Source organism: Quercus lobata, chromosome 8 (assembly GCF_001633185.2).
Source record: "Quercus lobata isolate SW786 chromosome 8, ValleyOak3.0 Primary Assembly, whole genome shotgun sequence".
Taxonomy (NCBI): domain Eukaryota; kingdom Viridiplantae; phylum Streptophyta; class Magnoliopsida; order Fagales; family Fagaceae; genus Quercus; species Quercus lobata.
The window spans coordinates 54,376,234-54,399,359 of NC_044911.1; the positions used below are offsets into that span (position 1 = coordinate 54,376,234).

At 34.2% G+C, this 23,126-nt stretch overlaps 2 protein-coding genes across 2 annotated transcripts; both read right to left on the bottom strand.

Moving 5' to 3' along the window:
- Positions 1-3,823: 3,823 nt before the first annotated feature.
- Positions 3,824-9,166, bottom strand: LOC115958489 (putative ribosomal large subunit pseudouridine synthase SVR1, chloroplastic). Its single transcript, XM_031076900.1, has 10 exons — positions 8,600-9,166; positions 8,347-8,426; positions 7,966-8,066; positions 7,783-7,855; positions 7,528-7,621; positions 7,352-7,400; positions 6,852-7,002; positions 6,673-6,729; positions 5,195-5,250; positions 3,824-4,681 (listed from the first exon to the last, which is right to left on the bottom strand). The coding sequence occupies exons 1-10, from the start codon at positions 9,081-9,083 to the stop codon at positions 4,621-4,623; spliced, it is 1,206 nt and encodes a 401-aa protein (XP_030932760.1). The 5' UTR covers positions 9,084-9,166; the 3' UTR covers positions 3,824-4,620.
- Positions 9,167-11,582: 2,416 nt separating this feature from the next.
- On the bottom strand, positions 11,583-17,484 carry LOC115957955 (glycerol-3-phosphate dehydrogenase SDP6, mitochondrial). Its single transcript, XM_031076309.1, has 6 exons — positions 16,962-17,484; positions 15,767-16,240; positions 14,764-15,095; positions 14,062-14,222; positions 13,546-13,804; positions 11,583-12,059 (listed from the first exon to the last, which is right to left on the bottom strand). Exons 1-6 carry the CDS (start codon positions 17,329-17,331, stop codon positions 11,760-11,762), a joined length of 1,896 nt encoding a protein of 631 aa, XP_030932169.1. The 5' UTR covers positions 17,332-17,484; the 3' UTR covers positions 11,583-11,759.
- Between the last annotated feature and the right edge of the window lie 5,642 nt (positions 17,485-23,126).

Below are 23,126 nucleotides of genomic sequence, written 5' to 3' on the forward strand. Positions count from 1 at the left end.
AAGTCCTGTTTGTTAATTTCAAAATATGTAGATTAAATTTTACTATATCATCAATGTTTTTTTTTTTAATTGTAAAATTCAATCTCTCATTTCAAAATAGAATGATAAGTTTTAGGAAATCTAAGATAGAGTTACCCTACGAACTTTAAAGAATCTTAGTTTGTTGATAGGCAATCATAGTTTGTCATAGTGAAAAAAAAAAAAATATATATATATATATATATATATAGTTGGAAATTTTATTAATTTCATTCTCTATAATCTCAAATGAAAGTTGACTCTACCTCCAATCAATTACTAGAGAATGAAGCCAATAAGATAAATTGTTAACCAGGGAAATTTTGAAAAAAATAACTTTTACCCTTAATACTTAGATCAAAAAAAGTTCCAAAGACCGAGATAAAAAGTTAACTTCTTAACTTTGAATTTCAACTTTGGTATTGCACAAAATCTCAATTCTATAGAATTATTTTTTATAGTTATAAAGACCCTTAAATAAAATTTGTCATAACTTTTTGTTTCATTGTCAATTGAGACTTTTTTTTGGTTACATATAACTTTTAAGGATCAAAGTGTATAACTATTTTCAAGAGCCATGTAACTCAATTGGAATCTCTTGCCTATTGGTATTTTCAGTGAAGACACTATAGTTCAAGTACCCTCTAACCTAATTATCACTCAAATTACATATAAAGAAAAGTGTGCGACAATCTCTTTACCATATTTTTATGTTCCAAGTTCCAACCCAAAAGTATTCTACATACGGCAGCTTCTTTTGACTGAACATTCCAAAACACATATTTCATTCTTTATCCAATTCAAAGCTCTTTTTAATCCACTATATTAAGAATCCGCTTGAAAAGCACTTTGTTCATAAAAAAAAAAAATAGCGCAAACCTTTGGTAGACATTATTGAATTGCTGCTCTCTTTTTTAACATTGTGCATGATCTAACACTTGATCTTCCTTGTTTTTGTCCTAGTGGGTTCTTGTGTCTATATATATATGCTTGTAGGCCCTGTGAATGTGATCACTTACTCACTTTCCTTTTAATGGTCCGTGGTTCAAACTATCTGAAATATTAACGGGTTTTCAGACCCCTTTTTACCCAAAATTGTCAAACACCAACAACTTCATTTGGGGCTTGACACATGCAGTGCCTTTGACATTGTAATCAGAGAGAGTTAGTGGAATTGTGATTGTATAGTAGCTTTAATTGAATTTTTCATAAAATTATAGGTCCGAGCATTGAATTTACAAAAAGGTTGATGCTGCGTTGTTCTTACATTAGTTTTTGCATGTATACAGATAGGCAAGTAAGGTAGTGGAGCTTAGACCAGTCAAGATGGTGTAATTAATTTTGTAGCTTTTTGTTTGTCATTTTCAGGTGCCGTCCAACAAGGTTGTGAAACATTGACATGTTCATTTTGTTTATGTCACTAGAGCTGACCACCATTGTTGGAATGCAACCACCGACGAAAACAATAGGACCCTATTTATCCTTTTAATAACTATTAACTAAGCACAACCGTTTGGAGGTGACAATTTTTTTTTTTTTATTTGAGATAGAAATCTTGTGAAGAAGGTATCTTATATGCCCGGTTTATAAGACTTATGTGAGACTAACATGTAGACCTCGCGTTAGATGTATACAAGATTTTTTTACTTTGGCCTAATCTAAGTATATATATGTGTGAACTTGAATCTCAACCTTTACCCCTCCCATCTTATAAGAACTTGTACTTATAAAGTGACCATCACGCTAAAAGTGACAATTAAAGAGAAAATATTTATCAAGTCATAGCTACAGCGCCTTGTGGGTTTTTGGTAGGAAAATCAAGATAAGTCATAGATTAATGTCTAGTTCTGTTACTTTTCAGAGGAACCAAATCTGATTAAAGGAAGTGATAAAACCTCGTCAAGTGCAGCATAAAACACATTAGTTCACCATTTAAAATCGACTACTTAGTTCTGTGACATTTTTTTTCTATTTTCTATCGGACACTGCAGTGCCTATTGAGAATATTTTAAGAGAGTTTAATGATGTTAAAACCTTTCTAATTCTGGCAGATTTTTCAGCAGAATAGATTTGCTACATAAGCTGGTGTAGTAGGTCCATCATAAGGATCTGATTATTGGACTTGGAAGAAGGTTTCATGAATATCTTCAAAACTATTATAGTGACAGGTCCAAATAGTTGTTTTGGCAAATGAATGCAAGTGAGTTGGACTTGGTCCGACTGTCAGGGGAAGAATATAGTGCTCTGGTGCTTCCCTGTTTGTTTGTTTGTTTTGTTGCGATCATTTGGCCTGCATCTTTTTTTACATTTTTGTACCAGATGCAAGCTGGACTGGAAAAGCACCTTCTATTTATTTGTCTAATCAAACCAAACATAACAAATACAATGCATGTAAACGGGCTTAAAGCCTGTGCAGAAAATCCTATTAACATCCTATTACACATTCGTTATTGTATACTTCATATGCACTCCCTTTTCTAATCGTGTTTTAAAAACATAATTGAATCCATGCGACATTGTATGTACGGTTAGCGTGTGACTATCGTTAGAAAGCTCATTAAGCTGAAGCTCTGATTGCCAATCTGATTTGGCTTTTTTCATGTCTTCACTCAAATATTCCCTGTCCTTCCTATTTGCTAGTGTGAAACATAGACCCTACTACCTAGCCGTAAGGTCATAATCAAAGCAGATCTTGGTTTATTTTATGACACTATTTTATAGTAAGTCAAAAACATGTCAAATATGATAAGAAGTAGGACTCTATGATTGAACGTATCACTCATCTGCTCGTCCGATCTGTTGTTAAAAAGAAAGATTTCCATGTGCATGATTTTTGCATTTGTGAACAGAACAGCATGTGAAGCGAGCCTGGCACTAGGTTCTATAACAAGGAATTTTAATTACCTTTACTGACAACACAGGCAACTACATACCATATAAATCTTCTCTATTTTTTTTCGAGGTGATATAATGTGCAACATGTTCTAGATGCAAGTACAAGTCCAAAGCTTCTTATTAAGCAACCTTCATTCATTCATGTTGCAAGTTGCAAATTACCACCCGTGATCATTTTTTTATAACTCTTTTGTTACGAAAAGTGTTATGTTCACAATATTTTCACAAAACTTTCACAATAATTCATAGATAGCAAGTTGTTATCGGTTCTAATTTGAATCTACCACTTAAATTGTTTTATACCCACCAATAACAGCTAGTAACAACTTGTTATTTAAGTTTTTTTGTGAAAATGTTATGAACGTGACATTTCTCTTTTGTTATAAAGTAAATGCGAATGAATTTTTCACGTGAGCTGGAATTGATCAATCACTCACCTTTCTTGTTCACCGATACTGCAGATAATACGAAAAGGTCCTTCACAAAAGATCAATTCAGCATTCACAACCTGTAAGATATGTGTGTTAGAGAGAGAGAGAGAGAGAGAAGATGACAAGGGCACCAACTTAATTCATACCATATGTACACAGTACACACGACCCCCTCTCAACTATACCATGAAGAATTAACTTCTGCATATCCTCATGGAATGTCTCACATTATGGTAAGCCCACAAGAATGTGGAGCCCAACTATAAGACCACTATGTACGACAAGTGTATGAGAAATTTTCTTTAATACCACAGCCTCACATGCCTGCTAGAGGGTCAATATCAATAAACCTAGACTAAAACAAATTTCACAAAATATTTTTTACAAATGCCCAGGTGACAAGTTCTAAATAGTAGATGATAAAGTGATATCAACGGTGTACCAAAATAAGAATCAATAAAAACTTGTGAATTCAACTGTTGTATCAAGCTAAAAATCAATAAATACTTGTCAATTCAACTGTTGTAAATTGTTGTCTATAGCATTACTTGGGGCAGTATAGATGCCATAAACTTGTCAACTCAGTTGAAGCAGCATGCCGCGTGTACTGCATGGCCCCTACATAAATCCCTGGGTAAACTGAGTAATAATCAACTCTACATTTGGAAAGGGCAGGCCAAAACCATGGAGAGATCTCATTAACCTCTCTAAATTAGCGTAATAATAATAATAATAATAATAATATATCCAGTAACCACAGGACTGATATAATGCGTCTAAAACCAAGTTCAGATTAAAAAAGAAAAACACCACATTATTCCTCATATGGAAGTGATAACGTATTCCATTTTTGTTTATGATTCAACTTCTGAGGTAAAATCATTACAAGTCCTGATCTCTAATTAAAAAGCTAACACACTATCAGCAATATGACCATTTTCTTTACAGCCTCTCCTTTGTCATTTGCACTATTTACAAAAAGAGAGCACTTGTGACCTGCAATTTTTCCACATTTATATGAATGATCTTACCACTTCTCACCTTCCAAATTCTGCAATAAAGATCACTTGCATTGATACCAATAGTGGCATACTGGCATATACAAGATGCAGTCCAACTCAAGTACCCAAATTCTGTCCCTCCAAAGGGGGTGGTAATCACAACCAAATGGCTCCCACCCATTACAATAAAGTATTGACGAATTTCCGTGGCAACACTCCAAAGCTGAACTTCATTTGAATTAAGGAAACAAACTCCAGCATTGAGCAGAAGTTTCTTAACTCTTCCAACCCAGTGCCTTCAGATGGCTTTGTTTCAGTTCAATGTGCTTCCCTATCCTGAAAATACCAACGGAAGTTAAATTCTGATAGGTCTGAGAATAGCACTCGCATATCCTCAAGTGAGTCAAAGCAGCACTGACTTGTCTAAAATCAAAGGTATCAAATGAGAAATGCTATCACACAGTTATGTACAACATTGACTTAGATATGTATGAGACAAGCTTAGACATAATTAGTGGTGGTATACTTGCCTTTTTTTTTATTGATGAGTTATGCATGCTCCCTGTAGATTTTGAACCCACAACTCACCCTCTAACTATTTTTCTATAAGTGCTAAGTTCCAACTACCCATACCTGCTACTTTTTTTTTCCAGGCAAAATGAATAAATCAGCACTCTGAATTTTTTTTTATTTAACTTTCTTTTCCCACCCTGGCCCCCATTTATAAGTTACCCAGCGCTCATAAGAGAGTGTTGGTGAAAAAACATGAGACCCAAAAAAAAATAGAAGGAGAGAGAGAAGCACTGCCAAGGAATGATTTTAAAAAAAGTAATTATTTTGAGCAATTACCCAAGATCCGATGGAAGTCTGAAACCACCAATTCTGACACGCTTTAATGAATGAATCTGCAACAAGAAGAAACATAAGCAGCAAAGGTGATGACGCCAGAAATATAAATCAATAAGCTTTAAGGACCAGCTATACACAAGAGTGATAGACCAAATGTTGGTACAAGATAATGCTCCATGTTCACTTATTAAATTTTTTTTAATAAGTGACAGCATGTGTATTAAATTTCTGGAATGAAATTGTGAACAGAATCTTCTGAATAGTACCAATAATGCATATGCCTACCCGTATGTATAATGAAATAACAATTTTGAACAAAAGCATTAAAATTGTCCTATAATCTTGAAAAACTACAAAGCTACTTTTTTCCCTATGCTCAGCGACGGATCTACGTTGGGGCAGAGGGGGCCATTGCCCCCCCCCCCCCCCCAACAAAAAAAAAACTAGTATAAAAAAATTATCATTTGCCCTTATATATATATATATTTATCTTTCGTACTCTAAAATATTTAGATATTGACCTACAAGAAAATAAATAAATAAATAAATAAAATCCATGCCCCTTTAACTACAAAAAAATAAATAAATAAAAATAAATATGGATTAAACAAAAATCGTGCACAAAAAAAGAAACACTTATTTTGTATGTTATACTTTGTTGATGTGTTTTATAATATGAAATGTTTAAGAAATACTTATTTTGTATGTAGTATTTTGTTGAATATGAAATAGATGTTAGTTTTTATTTTTATAATTTTTTTTTTGGTTTTAAGCTTTGGCCCCCCCCAGATCTGAATCCTGGTTCCGTCCTTGCCTATGCTATCTATATAAATGATGAAGGAACAACTCTACTTAACCATACTTCATGTGTGTGTGCGCACGCACATGTAGTGGACAGATAAGTTACACTCACCCCTGGGTCTTGAACTAATGACTTTATCCACCATCCCAATATCAAGGGAGGAGGAAGTGCCATTTGAGTTAGTGTCATTAATCTCAACAATCAATCGATATTTAGAAAATTACTATGGCCCCCTTTACATTACAACAAACACAAATTTCATCAATTGAACGTACACATATCAGTACAAGTGCACAACTAAGAGGAAGGCAGGTTAAAGCAACTAGTCTTTCTTATACGAAGGCAAGCAAGACAACAAGGGAGGTTTTAAGCAACTCCATGGTTTCCATATGGGTTTCCTTTTGGGTTTGTCCACTTGTTTTCCTACTCAGGTTCTGGTTCCTATTCTAGAAATTTCAGATTGTCATTGACAAAGGTTGCTTCCTTTCCTTTACTGTGCTTCAAGCTGATGAAGTCATGCTTCAGGCTTGCTAGTAGAGATACGAAAATGGGCCATCTCAAGATAGCCTCAAAACACCATTTCTATTCTATTGCCAGTTCCTTGTATCAAAATATAGAGTGGGATGCCACTAACTCTGGAAAGTGAAAATGTTTTCATCAATTAATGAAAGCTAACCTCAAGTCCAGCATTTTTCACAAGCTCTCGAACTTCATGTTTCCTCCCTTCATGAACCTGCAGGATTCCAAATGAACGAATGAAAATTAAACACTAGCAGAAATGCAGTGGAATCTACCTGACAAAGGGAAACAAATGTATAGGATAAGTTATAGAAGACTGGAATAGGTAACAAGTACCACAATGCGAAGACGAGGTCTTGGTATATCTGGTTGTCGTGGTAGTAGCTCCACAGAATCTGGGGTGCAATGGACGCCCTCAATGACTGTTCCGCCATTGATGGCTATCAAGTGCCGCTTATTAACATCGCCATCTATTACTGCTATATATCTGGCAATCACCAAATGTTATGTTGTATGTCATCAGATTAAGCAGGAATGGAAGTTCAATATTTATGCCCAACAGTAAAGTTCTGACTCAGGAGGCAATAAATAAATGACATTAGCATAAAGTTATATCATGGTAAGCAACTAAACATTTTAGTTGCTGCTATCCAAAGCATGCCAACCAATAAACTTTGAAGAGCATGCTAACATCAAATCAATTTCCTGTGAAATTGTACAAAAGTGTAGTTTCACATAACTATTAAGTAATAATTATGGATGATAGGCTATTTTTCAGTAGAACATTTGCCCCCAACAACAAAAAAATTAAGGAATGTATGCAGTTCAACACTCACTCCTTTGATAAGTTAGCTGAAGGATGTGAAATTTGTTGAGAAAAATCTCCTGAAAAAAAACAGCATTGGGCATGGTTATAAATGAACTCATCCAAATTTCAATCTATACTTAAAGAACTCCAAGGAAATAATCGTCTTTAAGGCACACCAGGTTGCATGCATTGCAGTTTACATACCATCATTAGTCACAATAATCAAACCGGTAGTGGCAACATCAAGGCGCCCTACGGTGAACAGTCGTGGCTTGGGTAGTCCTGAATTTCTTTTATCCTGGAAATGCACACTATTATTTGTTGAATTTGCTCAATTTTTTTTTTTTACAAAGTTTACAATTAATTTTTCCATGATGGTAGTTTTTCTTTCTTTCTTTTTCCTTTAGTTAAAATCAACAACCAAAAAACATTAGATAGAAGGTTGCCACCCACACATACCAATATCTTCAAATAATCATCAAGCAGACTCAACACGGACTTAGACTCTTTGTCCCCAGATGAGCAAATGTACCTGTCACGACGTAACTACATTAATTTACACACACATCACCACCTAAAGAGCTCAATCCATAAATGACCCCAATGATCCAAATGAAAAGAGCATTAGCAACAGTAACAAACCCTTTTGGTTTGTTCAAGGCAAGATAAACCTTTGGAGGCTGCTTCTTAGGAAGACGGTTCCCATTGACATAAATAATATCCTTCGCAGGATCAACACGAGTCTGCAAATAGCAACACACTATTTATATTCACAAAAACACAAATGCCCAACTCATTTTGATATCAATAACAATAATAAACCCCCTAAGAAGCACGGACACTCCAAAACATGATGCCGAGACACTCCTCCACGCGTGTCCTCATATCCCCATCTTACTGCATCCTATTTTTTTAAGAATTACCGTGTTGTTGTGTCTCATGTCATTGTCCATGCTTCTTAGAATCAAATGCAGAGAAACCTAATAAGAATACGAATGCAAACACAACTATATATGCAATAACCTGTGGAGTATTGCACACGGAACCATTAACAGTAACCTTGCCTCCAAATATAAGCTCTTCACTACTCCGCCTCGATGCCACTAAAAAAAAATATATAACAATATTTATGTATTATCTGAAGTCATATTCTCTGTTACTTCCTTAATTATCGCAAACAACACATACTAATAATCCGTTACATAATTGTGACAAAGTAAAACAATCAAAAACAGTAGTTGAGACAAAACATTGTTAATGTTAATGTTAATGTTACCTCCGGCGGCAGCGAGAACCTTACTTAGGCGCTGAGGGGGGTCCTTGAAATTATCATTATAGAATCTCCGAGCAGCTTTGGAATAGTTGGATTTAGGAACAACCTCGGAGCTCTTGTTTTTGTTAATCTTATTTTTTTTGGTCACTTTGGTGGTGGTGGTGGCGGTGTCGGAATTGGCCGTCGCGTGGAGAAGACGCGCGGGAGGGTGCATCTGGAGCTTGAGGTTGCCATCTTCGCCCCGGACAATCCACGGGATGATGAGCTGGCCTCCGGATTCGGGGTCGGAGTCGGAGAACGGGTCGGGTTCGGAGGGCTTGGGTTTGGGCTTTGGCGGTGCGAAGGAGATGTTGAATTGTGGAGGAGAGGAAGAGGAAGAAGGAAGTGAAGAGGTTATGATGCGAGGAAGTGTACGGAAGGGTCTGAGAGTGAGAGAAGGTTTGGAGAAGAGGAGTGAGGAAGAGAGTGATGCCACTGTTGCTGCCATTTTTCTCAAGATAATTTGGGGGGTTCGAAATTTTGAAGGATTGGCTGAGAGGCCTGAGGGGTTTGGGTTTGGGTTTAACTACATTGGATTTGGATTTCATATTTTTGGAGGGGATTTCTTTTGACATAAAACTACAAGTCGTTCCTTTTTTTTCTTTTCTTTTTTTGGGATAAGAGGTCGCAATGTTGTTACAACACCGATTATAATATTTTATTGGGCAAATTACAACTTATCTGTTAGTGGTTTGGCCAAAATTTAAGTTATCTATCTGTGATTTGAAATTTAATACTTTACCCACTTGAAGTTAGCCCATTTGATTGGAAATTTTTAACATCGTTGTTTAGTTTTCAGTATTGTGGAAATACGTATTTGAGTGTTATAGATATATGTGTCAAAAGTATTATTGTTGTTTAAACACTAAAAACATTGCTTAAACACTAGTACCAAACAGCCCATAATCAGAGTTCTGTAACCCACTTCTATTAAAAACATGGCTAAATATGTAATTTTACTCCATTTTTATGTCTCTCTCCTTCAAGAACACCAAAAACATAAAAATACAAGATCAAATAAGATTAAAAAGAATCCAACAAAACACTTGCATCATGAAATTTCAAATAGGTAGGTAACTTATATTAATTATTTCGATCAAATCTTTTTCAAATAGGTAGGTAACTTATATTAATTATTTCGATCAAATCTCAAGTGAGTAAAGTGTCAAATTTCAAATCACAAGTAAGTAACTTAAATTTCGATCAAACTACACGTGGATAAGTTATAATTTACCCTATTATCTCGACTTTGGTGTAAAAATATTGTAACATTTTATAAGATTAGTGTTTAATTCCTAGATCTAATATTATATAAATTGCCCTGTCATTAAAACTTAAAAATCTTAAGAACCAACTTTTCAAGAGAAGGTGGACAAGAAGTTGCTTTGGAGTTTGGACAACAAGGTGGACTGGACTGAAAAAATGAGATGGGTGGGTAGTGAATAACAATAAAGTGCTAGGCAGACCCATTTCTAAGAGTTGCAAATCCAATTCAGGCTTTTTTTAAAAGGGGTTGACAAGAGAGGTATGGTGCTTGATTAGTGGCAAAGAGGTTCACTCTTAAATATGGGCAGGATTGATGTTAAGATCACTATGATTCGTCTTCTTGTTGCCATTGCTACAGTAAGGCCCTATACCGTGGTATAGTACAGGAGAGAGTGAATGGACCGATGCGAACCGAAATGCTATGCGGATGTAGCTTAAAGAAGTGTAACAACAATAAACTACACTTCAGTTTTTAGATATTATATAAATATAACAATCTAAATGCCTTTAAATTTGTAATATTTAATCTGAATTATTATTATTATTTGGATAAGTATATTTAATCAGAAGTATGAAAGGCACTCTCTCAGTTCTAGCAAAACGAAGAGAATTCTTCCCTATCAAAAATATTGTCCCCTCATTTTCTAGAAAGAAACAAGATTCTATCCAATGTCTTTTTCTATCGTTCACAAAAAGATTTAGCAAATATCAATATTTTATAATTACTTTTCATTTTGTGTCTAAATGACCAATGATACATAATTTGCAATTTACCAATTTAAGATTTGAAACTATGTACGCATAATGCATCTTATCATCATCATCTGATTCACATGACATTGTTTTTATTTATTATTTTAACATTGTTAAGAGGTAAAGAGAGCAATGTTGGACATGTTGAACCACCTTTAGGGATGACAAAATACTTTCATCTTGCCCCGCCCATTTTTTATCTAATCTTTATCTCACCTACATTGAACCACCTCATTAGGGATGATAAAATACTTTCATCTCATCCTGCCTTGACTTACCTCACTTTGCAACGTGCAAGTTTTCCCCCATTCCAAAGAGAGCATGAGACACATACGGAGCACCTACTATCTGACCCCGCGTTAGAGACTGCAAGAAAGAGACTGGGTGGATACACAAATTGATACACCACTTTGCTTAGTAATTATTCCAAAGAAGCAACCATTTTTTCCAATCTCTCTCGGCTCTATAATATAGTGCACGCTCGAACTAGAGTCGGAGTTAACTCATTTACGTGTTTATTTAAAAACTTATATAATATTAAATAATAAAAAAGAAAGAAGAAAGAAGTTTGCTCCAAACAAATTTGGAGACCATTCATAGACATATGTATTTTTTAATCACGTGACTTATTTTTAATAATCATGTAGAAAGGAAAATAACTACTAATTATTTTATCAAATTCCAATCAATGGAAAGCATAAATATTATACATTCATGTATTGAAAGGCACATCTTGCACAAGGCTGAAACATAAGAGGATCAATTAATTTTGAGAAAAATAACAATATTTTATCAGATTGTGCCACAAATTTGTGCATAAATTGAACATAAGGATGACATATATGAAAGATCCACCCATCTGTTCTATGAACTTCACAACAGAAAAAGGGGGGAAAAATATAGCCGTGCAAACTTTATTGCACAAGAATAAGGTTAGAAAAATTGTGGTGAACAATTTTATTTCTAGATCCTGAACCACAATGAAGAATAACCAATAATTATTCAGCACTTCTACAACTATTGATTTGGGATTAAGGCTTTTTTGTTGTTGTTGTACTTCTGAAACTATTGATGAAATTAACAAATAAAATAGCATTTATATATACTATTCGTGTTTTCCATCATGGAATTGTGCATTCTTTGATGACTTGAAAGTCTCCAAAAATCCTTTACCCTTCTCAAGCTCTTCTTTCTTCCTTGACTTGTCCCAATTGTGTTCTGCGGCCAATATCTCGATTATCCGTGGCAATGCCCGGCCTGCTGCATCAGTGTCAAGGAAAGCAAGCCTAGATCTCCTGGCAATGAAATCAACAGCAGATTCACAGTATTCATGCCGAGCACAGTATGCAACCTCTGCCTCTAGGTAAGGATATCCATGGGCAAGTCTCTTCCCCATATGTTCATTCTATTGACCAAAAGAGGGAAAAAGAAGGATTACAGTGTGCCAAAAATATCATCAATAGGGTTCAAAGAAACAGTATCCACCACACTACCAAAATGCAATCTTGTACTATATATCATAGCTGAATTAAAATCTTGAGACATTACAAGTTTGTTCAGCATAAAAAGGGCTACAAAGGCATAAAACTAAACAAAATACATAATGAGGCCCATGACAGTGCCTGAATTGAATGAGTCCTTTTTCTTTAATACTACTTTAGGATATCTACTATAATTTGATTTAGGCATCTGTTCTTTTAATACCAATAAGGTGAAAACACAGGGCATTGCAAGATTTCAATAAATGAAATCATACTAATTTCCCTGGATTAGTAATGTAATGTCTCCAGATGACCCTTTCAACCATGTACATTAAAGTGCAATCTCAAATCTAATTTCCTAAATCAACCAGTCGAAAAATCTGAAGCCCATGTGACTCGCAGCCCAATGGGAAGCACTTATATTTTGATGGGTCACCAACATGCCCCAAAACCAACCACTATATAATAGCAAAAGTCTAGCACAGAAAATGGAAAAATACTCAGTCCATGTATTATTTCAATGATTTTTCAGCAAAAATCATTGAAATAATATAAAACAAATCAAAACTTCACATAAATTCTCTCTTTTTGAAAACACAAAGGAAATCAGATGTGGACCAACCACAAAACCTGTTTTGCTAGTCAACAAAAGAGTTCCAAGATGGTGACAAAATCCACAAACTGAAGTTAACAAGGGGGAAAAAAACCAATTTAACACTTGATGTGAACAATGTGCCACTGTATCATGCCCAAGCAGAAGTATTGAACTTTCAAGCATTACAATTATATACAGAACCTAAAATATCAATATTTTGAGGTCCTCCAGTGAAATGTATAATATATTCTGTCACAAAGCAATGCTAAACATCATTTGTCTATAATACAAACAAAAAAAACCACATAGACTAAGGAAAAACTACACTATGAAACTTAAGATCAATTTTTAAGAAATTCCTTTCATTAAAAAAATTAACAACAGAGTCAACTAAAAAGTTTTGAGAATGCCCATTGCTTTATCTGAATTTGAGCATTGCTATATTAGAAATCAACCTGTTGCCAAGCAGAACCTTAAAAGGATTGCAAAATTAGCACTAAAGGTTATTAAGAGCAGTAAGATCCCATTCAAAACTCTTTCTTTACTTCCAAATGCATTTGAGCATATATAGTATACTGCAGGAAGTGCCAGTAGTAAAACTGCATGACAACTATTAGAAGTTTCACTTCATTGTGAAACAAATATTTTCTTTATTGGTAAGTTAAACACGCCCAGTGCATTTTAAATCCCATGACCTCATTCTCCACCCATTCGTACGGGGGAAGTTTATGGTGAAGCAATTATAAAAAGAGGATAAAAAAATTCCTCCTAAGTGATAAAGCTACAAAATGAAGATTATAGCAAGACAAGCCAACCTGAGCAATGGCAGCCACTCGTTCAGCCATTGTTCCATATGCGTGAGAAAGATGCTTTGCTACTGCAGTGTCCATTACACCAGGAACAACTTTACCACTAAAAGTCTTCTTCATGCGTACATATTGTTGAGCAAGAACTGTAAATGATGAAGGATCCCATCCATCACCACCAATAATGCACAAATATTGAGTTATACATTTACTGGTGGGGCTCAGCTTTCCAGACTTTATAGCTGCATTAACCGCATCTTCTGCCATGCTGAGTGTACTAATAGTAAGTATAATGTGCAGGGAGGGGAGTGGGGGGATGTGCACACAGGCATTGACTTAAAAGGCCTAGATCAATATGGTTTACTTTAAAATTAAATTCATTGAGAATACTTCTAATAAATTATTGTGTGTGTGATTGTAATTGAAAGAGCATCAAAGAGGAACCACTTTAGATGAGTTTAGCCAGTGTGCACCTCCCAATAATTTATTAATAATAAATTTCAGGTATACTATTCCAAAGGTTACCTACGGTAAGTAGTCCACTTCCCACCCGTAATTGTGACCAAACCAGGATAATCTTCACATACAACATGATCTCTGGAGATACTCTCAGTGTTTTTTGCAGATGGATCCGTTGCCAATGGGCGTATACCACTCCATGCAGAGAGAACATCTGTTCGCCTTACCTACACTTCCACAGAATTAATTTATCACCACAAGTAATAGCAAAGAGAAGAAAACCTAGAGGGAGCAATTAGCAATAATTCCTTCAATGGCTTGTAGGTTTAGTCAGTGAAACATCAACGTGGAGTCATGGACCTTCACTAGACAAAGAAGTCCATGTGAACAAGGAGTAGCACACCAAAACATTAATAGTAAACGATCTCTGAAATTTCAAACATCTCTTAACATTTAAAATAAGTCAAATTTGAGTGTAATTGTGTTAGCAATGTACTCAAACCACCACAAGCCCATCAACATATAAAAATCCTATTAGGAGCATAACCTAACACACCAATATCACCTAACTCCCACTCAGAATATTTTAGTAATGCAGATTGGAGCTATTCAAAAAATGAACTTCGAGAGTAATAAAAAATAAAAATAAAGGAAAAAACAACGACAGCAAAAACATCTAGAAATCTTTAATTAAAAATGAATGTGCCAGGTAAGAAAAGTGCAGGACATAGACACAAAAAGTGGATGATGATGGAAACAGCAACATACCTTAACAGTAAGGTAATCACTGATGGCGTCCAGTATAAATTGAATCTCATCCTCATGTGGTTCTGGAAGCAACGTAATGTCAGTGTTGGAATCTGTAGTTCCAGCTACTGTTCGTCCCAACCATGGCAGCATGAAGACAACACGTCCATCCTTGGTTTTAGGAACAATTAAACCCATTCCCTCAGGTGAATAATAATCAGGTAGAACAACATGTACACCACTGCTAGGACAGATCATAGACCGTGCTTCTTTATCAACCATTTTCCTCACAGAGTCGCAAAATGGCCCAGCAGCATTGACAATTACTTTTGCATAGGTATCAAACTCTTTGCCTGGTGCACTTTGAAATGCAGTAAGGAAGATAACAATTGAAGTAACCAAATTTAGTTACAGTAGATACAACTCATACAAGACAACTTAGCGTGCATCACTAACAAATATACTAAAGGCCAGAAGAAAAAACAGATGGGTAAATGCCCGCATAGGTTAGTACACACATTGACTTGAATGTATGGTCATGTTAGAGCAAATGAGAGAACAAGAGATTTTGGTTGGAGAACAATAAAACATGAGCAAACAAAAAAATACAATGAAGTCAAAGCTGACTTGTCCCTCCCCAAGACTTAATTATCAGTTTTACCTCTTTATTATTTTGGGGACTGAATTGGTGTATACACTATACAGATTACAAGAACAAGAAACTACCAATTTGAGAACAGAGAATAACAGCCAGATAAACAAATAATTGTAAAGTTTTGTCATCAAATTGTTCATACAAGTTTTCATGGTAAAGAAAAATTGTGAAAACAATTAATATTAAGGTGATAAATATCTAAAGAGTGCCAAGAGCCTAGTAATTTAATGGCATTGTCTGCTCTCCTCCCTAGGGAGAACCAGGGTTCAAATCCCATCTCCCCCATTGTTGTAACTAACAAATTATAAAAAATTAAAAATAAAAAAAAAAAAAAATTTCTCAAGTGTTGACAGGAAGTACTTCCTGTACCTGATAAATTATCTCGGATTCGTGCACCAATTATCCGCTTGCCATCTTCATCCCTCAGAAATGCTACAACTTCTGCATGGTTAAGCACTGCTGCACCAGCTACTGCAGCAGTGCATGCTACTCCAACATTAAGTCTCGAGTCATTCATCTGGCCATCAAAATAAACCACTGTGCCCTTCAGGTTTCTATCTTTACCCTTCCTTGCAAGTGTGGGGAAGAGCTCACTAGACTCTTCTGCAGAATAGTATCTGGACAAATGCAACAGGTGTCGTCCAGCTACCAAATCGTACATTTTCAAGCCCGCCCAGTAATATACTACATCAAACCATTCAAAACATGGTGTCATGCATGGTAAAGCATTGCATAGGTGTGGCGCATTTTCAATAAGCTGTTTACGCTCCTCAAGTGCGTGGAATACCAACTTCAGTTGTCCATAGTCAAGATTAAACACAGCTTTCTCCAAATAACGTACCCCTAAAAGTTATACAAACAAATACAGACAAATGATTAGCTCCAATCTAAAAGAAAACTATATGTTATAGATTTACAACCAAAAAAAAAAAAAACCAATGGATATTATTAGAACATCCGGACCTAATTAAATGACATAATTAACATCCTACAACCGTTCACATTACAACATTTCATTTCTTTTGGCCCGATTGAAAAAAAATATGCCATATCAATTTTTTGCCAATGCCAATAACTACCAAACCAAACAGACAAAACAGCTACTTTTTTCCAAAAAATGGAGGAAAAATATTCATATATATATATATATATAAATATATATAGGTCCGTTTGGGAGCCTAAAAGTGAGTTTTGAAAACTCAAAACCCCATTCATTTTAAACCAAAAACACCGTTTTGCAACGGCTTATACAAACCGCATTGATTCTAACCCATATGATCAAGCTGAACAACCAAACATTCTGTTCAATCATAAAAAAGTCCATAACCATGCGAATTCAAGTGCAGAGCAACGCAATTTCCAATCATGATAACAACTCCACACAAGGAATTCAATATTTAAAACCGAAGTTAAAAAAAGTTCAAAAACAGAGCATATCAGTAGAATCACAAAAAAAAGCCTATATAATAAATAAATAAATAAATAAAAAACGCTAGCAATTCAATTAGTCAAGTACATTTACACATACATAAACCGATATACGAATACGTATCAATATACGTACCTCCGTGAATGAGCTTGGTGGACCTTGAGGACGTGCCGGAAGCGAAATCCTCGCGCTCGACGAGCCCGACTCGGAGACCACGCGTGACAGCGTCGAGTGCCACACCGGAGCCGGTGGCGCCGCCGCCGATAACGAGCATGTCGAGCGGGTTGGCCGAGTTGGCGCCGATCAGCGCAGAGGCCTGAGTCGCCCTGGACGGAACGACGACGTTGGGGTCGGTGATCCTCTGCCGAATTGCTGATATGTGTGCCCCAGCTTCACCGCGGTCGCTGGCAGAGAACGTCGGCCCGAAGAGCAGGATTCCGCCTCCGGCTGCGGCGGCGATTGCAGCGGCGCCTATTCGCCTGCTCAGGCGAGCTCTTGCTGCCATACGGTGCGTTTAGAGCGAGAGAGAGAGAGATAGAGAGAGAAGTTTGATGTGATATAGATTTGATTCGGCTATAGAAATTTGGAAAAAAGGTTGCGTTGGGAATCGGACTAAAAGGATTTTTGATTTTTCACGGTTGATTAGCAAAACGCCACACACCGTTGGAAATGGTGGAACAGTGTGTGGATCCCAGTACTGTGTACTCACTCAAAATTACTAAAATATCCTCTTACTTGCTTACAAGTTAAAAGTTTACAAGAGCTCTTGCTTTTTTTTTGGAGTTTTGACTTTTTTCCCAACCCCTAATTAGACAGGTGGTTAAGAATTAGTCAAGCAATGAATTTGACGTAGAGGTTTTTGTGGTACGAGGTTACGTTTTATGATTGATTTTCTATATAAATCATTTTCATATTTCTAGGAATCAAATATGGGTATTTTTTTTTATAGAAGAATATATAGGTATCCTAGATTCTCATCCTTGGATTCAGGTGGGCTAGACTCATGGGTTTATAACACAAATTTGTTTTTTTAACCGTGTGTCAAAATGAACATGTGTTATAATTTTGATTAATCCAAGCCAAGTTTTTTGTAATGTGGGTTCTCATAATAAAATGACTTAATATTGTATTTATAAATTTATTAATATTTTAGAAATAAATACGGAGTAGTTCGTATAAGATTCTTAGGAATAAGTAAAAAAAAATAAGAATTTACATTAAGAATATGGAATAATGGATACTAGAAGTTTGGAAAAATATATATATATATATATATTGATAACATGGACAAAATAAATTAGCAGAGATATGTATACCGTCTTCTAAAAAAAAAAATTATGTATATACATACATATATAATATAGGGAGCACTCCTTTCAAAAAAAAAAATATATATATATATATATATATACATAGGGAGTACTAAAAGACAACTTTACTATTATTATTATTATTATTATCATCTATATTACTATTTAAGAAGATTTTCATGTTTGGCTTCCTATTTTTTGATGCCCAAAATACCTTCAAATTCATCTATTTAGAAAGTTAAATAATATAGTTAGACATGTCAAATTACTATTTTAAAAACTCCTAAATTTTACATAGGTTTTAAAAAGCTTTTTTTTTTTTCTTTTTATGGGCCATCCACTTTTCTTTGTTAAATTCAAATTTCAAAATAAAACAACCATTTAAAAATATAATAAATAAAACGACTCTATTTATATATTTTTTTTCTATATCTATATTAGTATTATTTAAAGAGATTTCCTTGTTCAAATTCCTATTTTTAGATGCCCAAAATACCCTCAAAATAAAGAAAATTATGACACTAAATCTAAAAATAAAAAAGAGTCTCATTGCACGCACGAAGTGCATACTATGAGGCTAATTGTTATTATTATATTAATATGAATTAAAAGACACAATAAGACGTGAATTTAATAGTGTTTATTTTATGGTTAGTGGTTACTGTAAGGACGCGATTTTGTAACGAACCGTAACAGTGTTGGGTTCGCACGTAAAAAGGCCCAGACAATATGATTTGTAGAGCGTGGGTGTAAAGAACTAGGTTAACTATGTTCTCCCTTAAAAAGATTCACTCTCAAGTATGTTTTAAAGGTCTAAAATTGGTACAACGACCGTTTTCTTTAGTGATCAATACAATTCTTTTTCTCTGCTCTTGCTCTCTTCTTTTTTGTTTATGTCTTTCACCCTTCTCTTTTTCTCTTCCGATCTCCTTTCTTCATGCTCTTCTTTTAGTTTATATACCCCCCTTTGTGTTCCATCCTCACCGCACACGTGTAGGTTGGGTCCGGAGGATTTTTTTCTGTCCCATCTAGCATCTCCTGGAACTTCCCATGGGCAGCTGTAAGGCTGCTTCCTTACTGTTCAGGTATCACCTCCACATTAATGCGGCCAGAGAGTTGGTTGAGAGGTCATTAATGCGGAGGCAGCTGTAGTTATAGATATTTGTTTGCCTTATCTCTTTCATCCTTGGTCGGTTATTCTATCTTTTGCGGTGACCTAATTTTGAGATCTGGTTGCAATAAGACCACGTCCTGATCGTCCTCGGACGCATACTGCCGAGGAGTATGGTGTCCTTGGACGGATATAGAACCTTACCCTTGTGATGTTGACTACCATCCCCTTCAATAACTACCTTATGTCCTGACTTGACTTCCTCGGACGGATACACATCCTCGGATGGGCCACGGGCCCAACAATCCTAAATCAATTCTGAACTCTATGGGCCTATTGATCGAACGGTCCCCACAGTTACTAACAATGAGAATTTCCCTCTTAGAATAAAATAAAACACTAATGTCTACTTAGTTGTTTTATAAATTATTTGACACATCGAGTAGATCATGTCAACTATATCAAGTAGTCCTCCAACTCAATAATAGAGTATCATGCATTTCAAATTAATTGGGATGGAAACTAACCAGAATATCTATATATATATATATATATATACACATACAAATTGTCATTGCCTCCTCAAACTTCAGTGTTTGCAAATCCTCTACACCACACCAATAAAGTTCTAGCAATTCAAACACACTTTGTGCTAGGAGAAAGTTTAGAGACACAAAATCTAACATTTGCTAATGTGATAGATTATTAGTGATAAGTTAAAAAGTAATTTCAATATGGCTCAAATGAGAATTGGTGAAAGCTTCCAACTCAACAGGTGTCAAAAACTTTCTCAAAAAAAAAAAAAAAAAAACAGGTGTCAAAAAAGTTGTTTTATTTATTTATTTTTATATAGCATTACTCTTTTGTTATGGTTCACAAAAGTTTTTTTTTTTTGGATTAGTGAAGATAGGATTAACCAAGGCAAAAGGCAGAGGAGGGCCTTAAACCATCTCTTGAGCATGTAAAAGATATCAAATCAAGAAAAAAGAAATAGATATTTATAGGCTCATCCCACTTACAATGAGGTGAACTAAGCGGTTAATGTTTTCGTTTACAAAGCAAAAGTCCCAACAAGATAGGGGATTGAAGGAAACTAAAATAGATGACAAAAAAAAAGGACTAAAATCAGATGAATTGACTTAAGGATGCTGAAAAGCTTCAATCACGATAAGTGAGTCCCCTTTCAAACACATCAAAAGAGAAATGGTGATGAACTGCCAGTTTGAGGGCCAAGAGAGCAACATGAACTTCACCGAGAAGGAGGTCCAATGGGGGTAACAAAGAAAGAAGCATGGGCAAAATAGCATTTCGATAATCATTCCTACAAATAGCAGCAACAATAGAGAATCCAGGTTGGTCCCATAATGTGGGTGTTGGTGATCATGTATTTTTATTTTTTATCTTTAAGATGGTGAGTTTAGGATCATGATTATAACCTGACTCAATTAATTTAAACACACACAAGACCACTAGATAATGACCGTGTGGTCGTCTTCTCTATACTAAAAAGTTTGCCCAGCATGACTTTTATAGTTGAAACTTTTTTTTTTTTTTTTTGAGAATGATTATAGTTGAAACTTGAATGAAAGATTAAAAAAAAAAATTAAAAACGATATCCAAGTTTAAATGAACTTGTCATCACTATCATAGTGATGGTTCTTTTTTTCTTTTCTTTTCTTTTCTTTTTCTTCATATTTATAATATTGTGCTAAACATGATCAAGTATCTAATATTTTGAATACATAAATCATTGCACTCATAATATATAGATCTAGAATTTACATATGGTAAATATATTTTATATATAGTTTTTAGAGAATTTCAACATATTACGTCCGCTATCTATAATTCATGTATGGTAAATATATTATTTTTTTTTATAGAGAATTTCAACTTATGGCATCCCCTCTTATTGATGCTCTTTATCATTAGATCAAAATACCGATTAATTTTTGATATAAATGGGGATTGAATCCCAAATCTTTTATTCAATGATCAAAAACTTTATCAGTCGAGTTAATTAAAACTCACAAATATATGATATATCTAAAACACTAAAAGCATGATTGGTTCATTAAATAAATATTATATTATAAATAATAATATTTATTACTATAAATAAAAAATATCACAATACAATAATTATCCATATTCATAAGATTGTTTCTTACAGAAAGTTTCTAATAGCTATTTTAAAAAAGAGTAGTTATTCTCAAAGAGTATGATGGTTTTACATCTTAAGGGGCATTCGGGACAATTCCATGCATATAGTCAATTATACTGAATAGAAGCATCCAAGTCAGAAATCAGAATCAAAGAGAGTGCTGGGTAATTGGCAAATATCATCCCGTGTTTACTGTTTAGATATAAAGGGAAAGTGGTCAACCGCCAACGCCCCAACTCCCGAGGAGAGCATAAAAGCTGCATGGCTCGTGAAACGCCACTCGACTTTTTATAACGTTTTCTTTCTAACAAACAAAAAAAAAAAAAAACTTTTTATAACGTTTTTATTAGCACGTCATAACGTTTCTGAGGAATTTTGCCCCCGTCGGCTAGAGTTGTTTAAGAACATGTTTTTGGTCTTTAAATAATATTAAATGTATTTTTATATATTTTTTATTAATATGTATTTTAAAAAAATATAAATAACATTATTAGAACAACATTATCAAAGAAATCCTTTATAATGGTAAATTTATTACATGCATAATGCATATGATCTACTTATGGGAAAAGCAATAGTTATATTAGAAATTTATAATAAAAAAAAATTATGAAAAAAATACCATGTTAATAGGTGTATTAAGGAAAATTGATAAACTATTTAAGGAAAGTTTTGATATCACTTTTATGAGAAATTTAAAAAGTGAAAAATGATATGTCCACAACATTTTTACAACAAATCCTAAGTGGCAGGTTGTTACTGGTTGTTATTGTTGGGTTAAAAAAGTAATCTCAGTGCTAAATTTAAATTTGAATCAATAACAACTAACCACCTGTAATTTGTTGTAAAAATGTTGTAAACGTAACATTTCTCTAAAAAAGTTGTCACAACATTAATTTTTTTTCATAAAATATTTCCTAAAATGGTTCACTAAAAAATGCTCTTAAAGCATCTGTTAACTTTTCTCATAAATTTTTTTTTTTTTTTTGATAATTTTTTTTATATCTTTAATAAAACTGGTATTAATTTTTTTTTTCTAAATTAGTTTATTAAAAAAATGTAGTAAGAGTACACAACCCTAAAAAAAGATAAAATTTTTAAAATAATATTTAATATTAATTATTTAAATTGATATTATTTTGAAGTTATTTTGGAGATCTAATATATTTATTAAAATATTGCAACACTTGAAATCTTGTTTTTCTAAAAACAAACTAGATTCTTCAAAACAATGTCAATAATAATAATAATAATAATAATAATCGTTTTACAAATTTTATAGAGAGAATAGGCTAGATCTCTGGGGCTATTTGAATTTAGATACCCCTCATTTAAAGAACTAAACATTGTCCGTTGGCAAAAAGCTTTTTGCTTTTTATTTTTTTGCTTTTTGTCTTCGTTTTTTTTTTTTTTTTTAATTACAAATCTATTTTTTGTGAAAATAAACTAAATTTATTAATTTTTGTCACACATTTAGTACAAAAAGCTATCAAAAATTATAAATTTTGTCTCATATTTAGCTAATAATCTACCGGAAATTACGAGATAGCAAACATATACATTATTGGGCTATTTTCCATCTACCCACTTTTACTCGTATTTAGTTGCTTTTTGGTCAAGTCTCTCATTAAAATATAATTAAGTCTCTCTCAGGAGAAGTTTTATCCGCTCTAAGTATACTTTCCACATGATTAATAAATAAATAAAAAAAAAAA

Coding starts and splice junctions, on each gene's coding strand:
- LOC115958489 (XM_031076900.1), bottom strand. CDS start 9,083: ATGGCAGCAACAGTGGCATCACTCTCTTCCTCACTCCTCTTCTCCAAA. Junction 7,856..7,965: donor GCCTTGAACAAACCAAAAGG/GTTTGTTACTGT, acceptor ACGTCGTGACAG/GTACATTTGCTCATCTGGGG. Junction 6,730..6,851: donor GACCTCGTCTTCGCATTGTG/GTACTTGTTACC, acceptor GGAATCCTGCAG/GTTCATGAAGGGAGGAAACA.
- LOC115957955 (XM_031076309.1), bottom strand. CDS start 17,331: ATGGCAGCAAGAGCTCGCCTGAGCAGGCGAATAGGCGCCGCTGCAATC. Junction 15,096..15,766: donor AATCCGAGATAATTTATCAG/GTACAGGAAGTA, acceptor AAAGTGCACCAG/GCAAAGAGTTTGATACCTAT. Junction 12,060..13,545: donor GAGTGGCTGCCATTGCTCAG/GTTGGCTTGTCT, acceptor TTTGGTCAATAG/AATGAACATATGGGGAAGAG.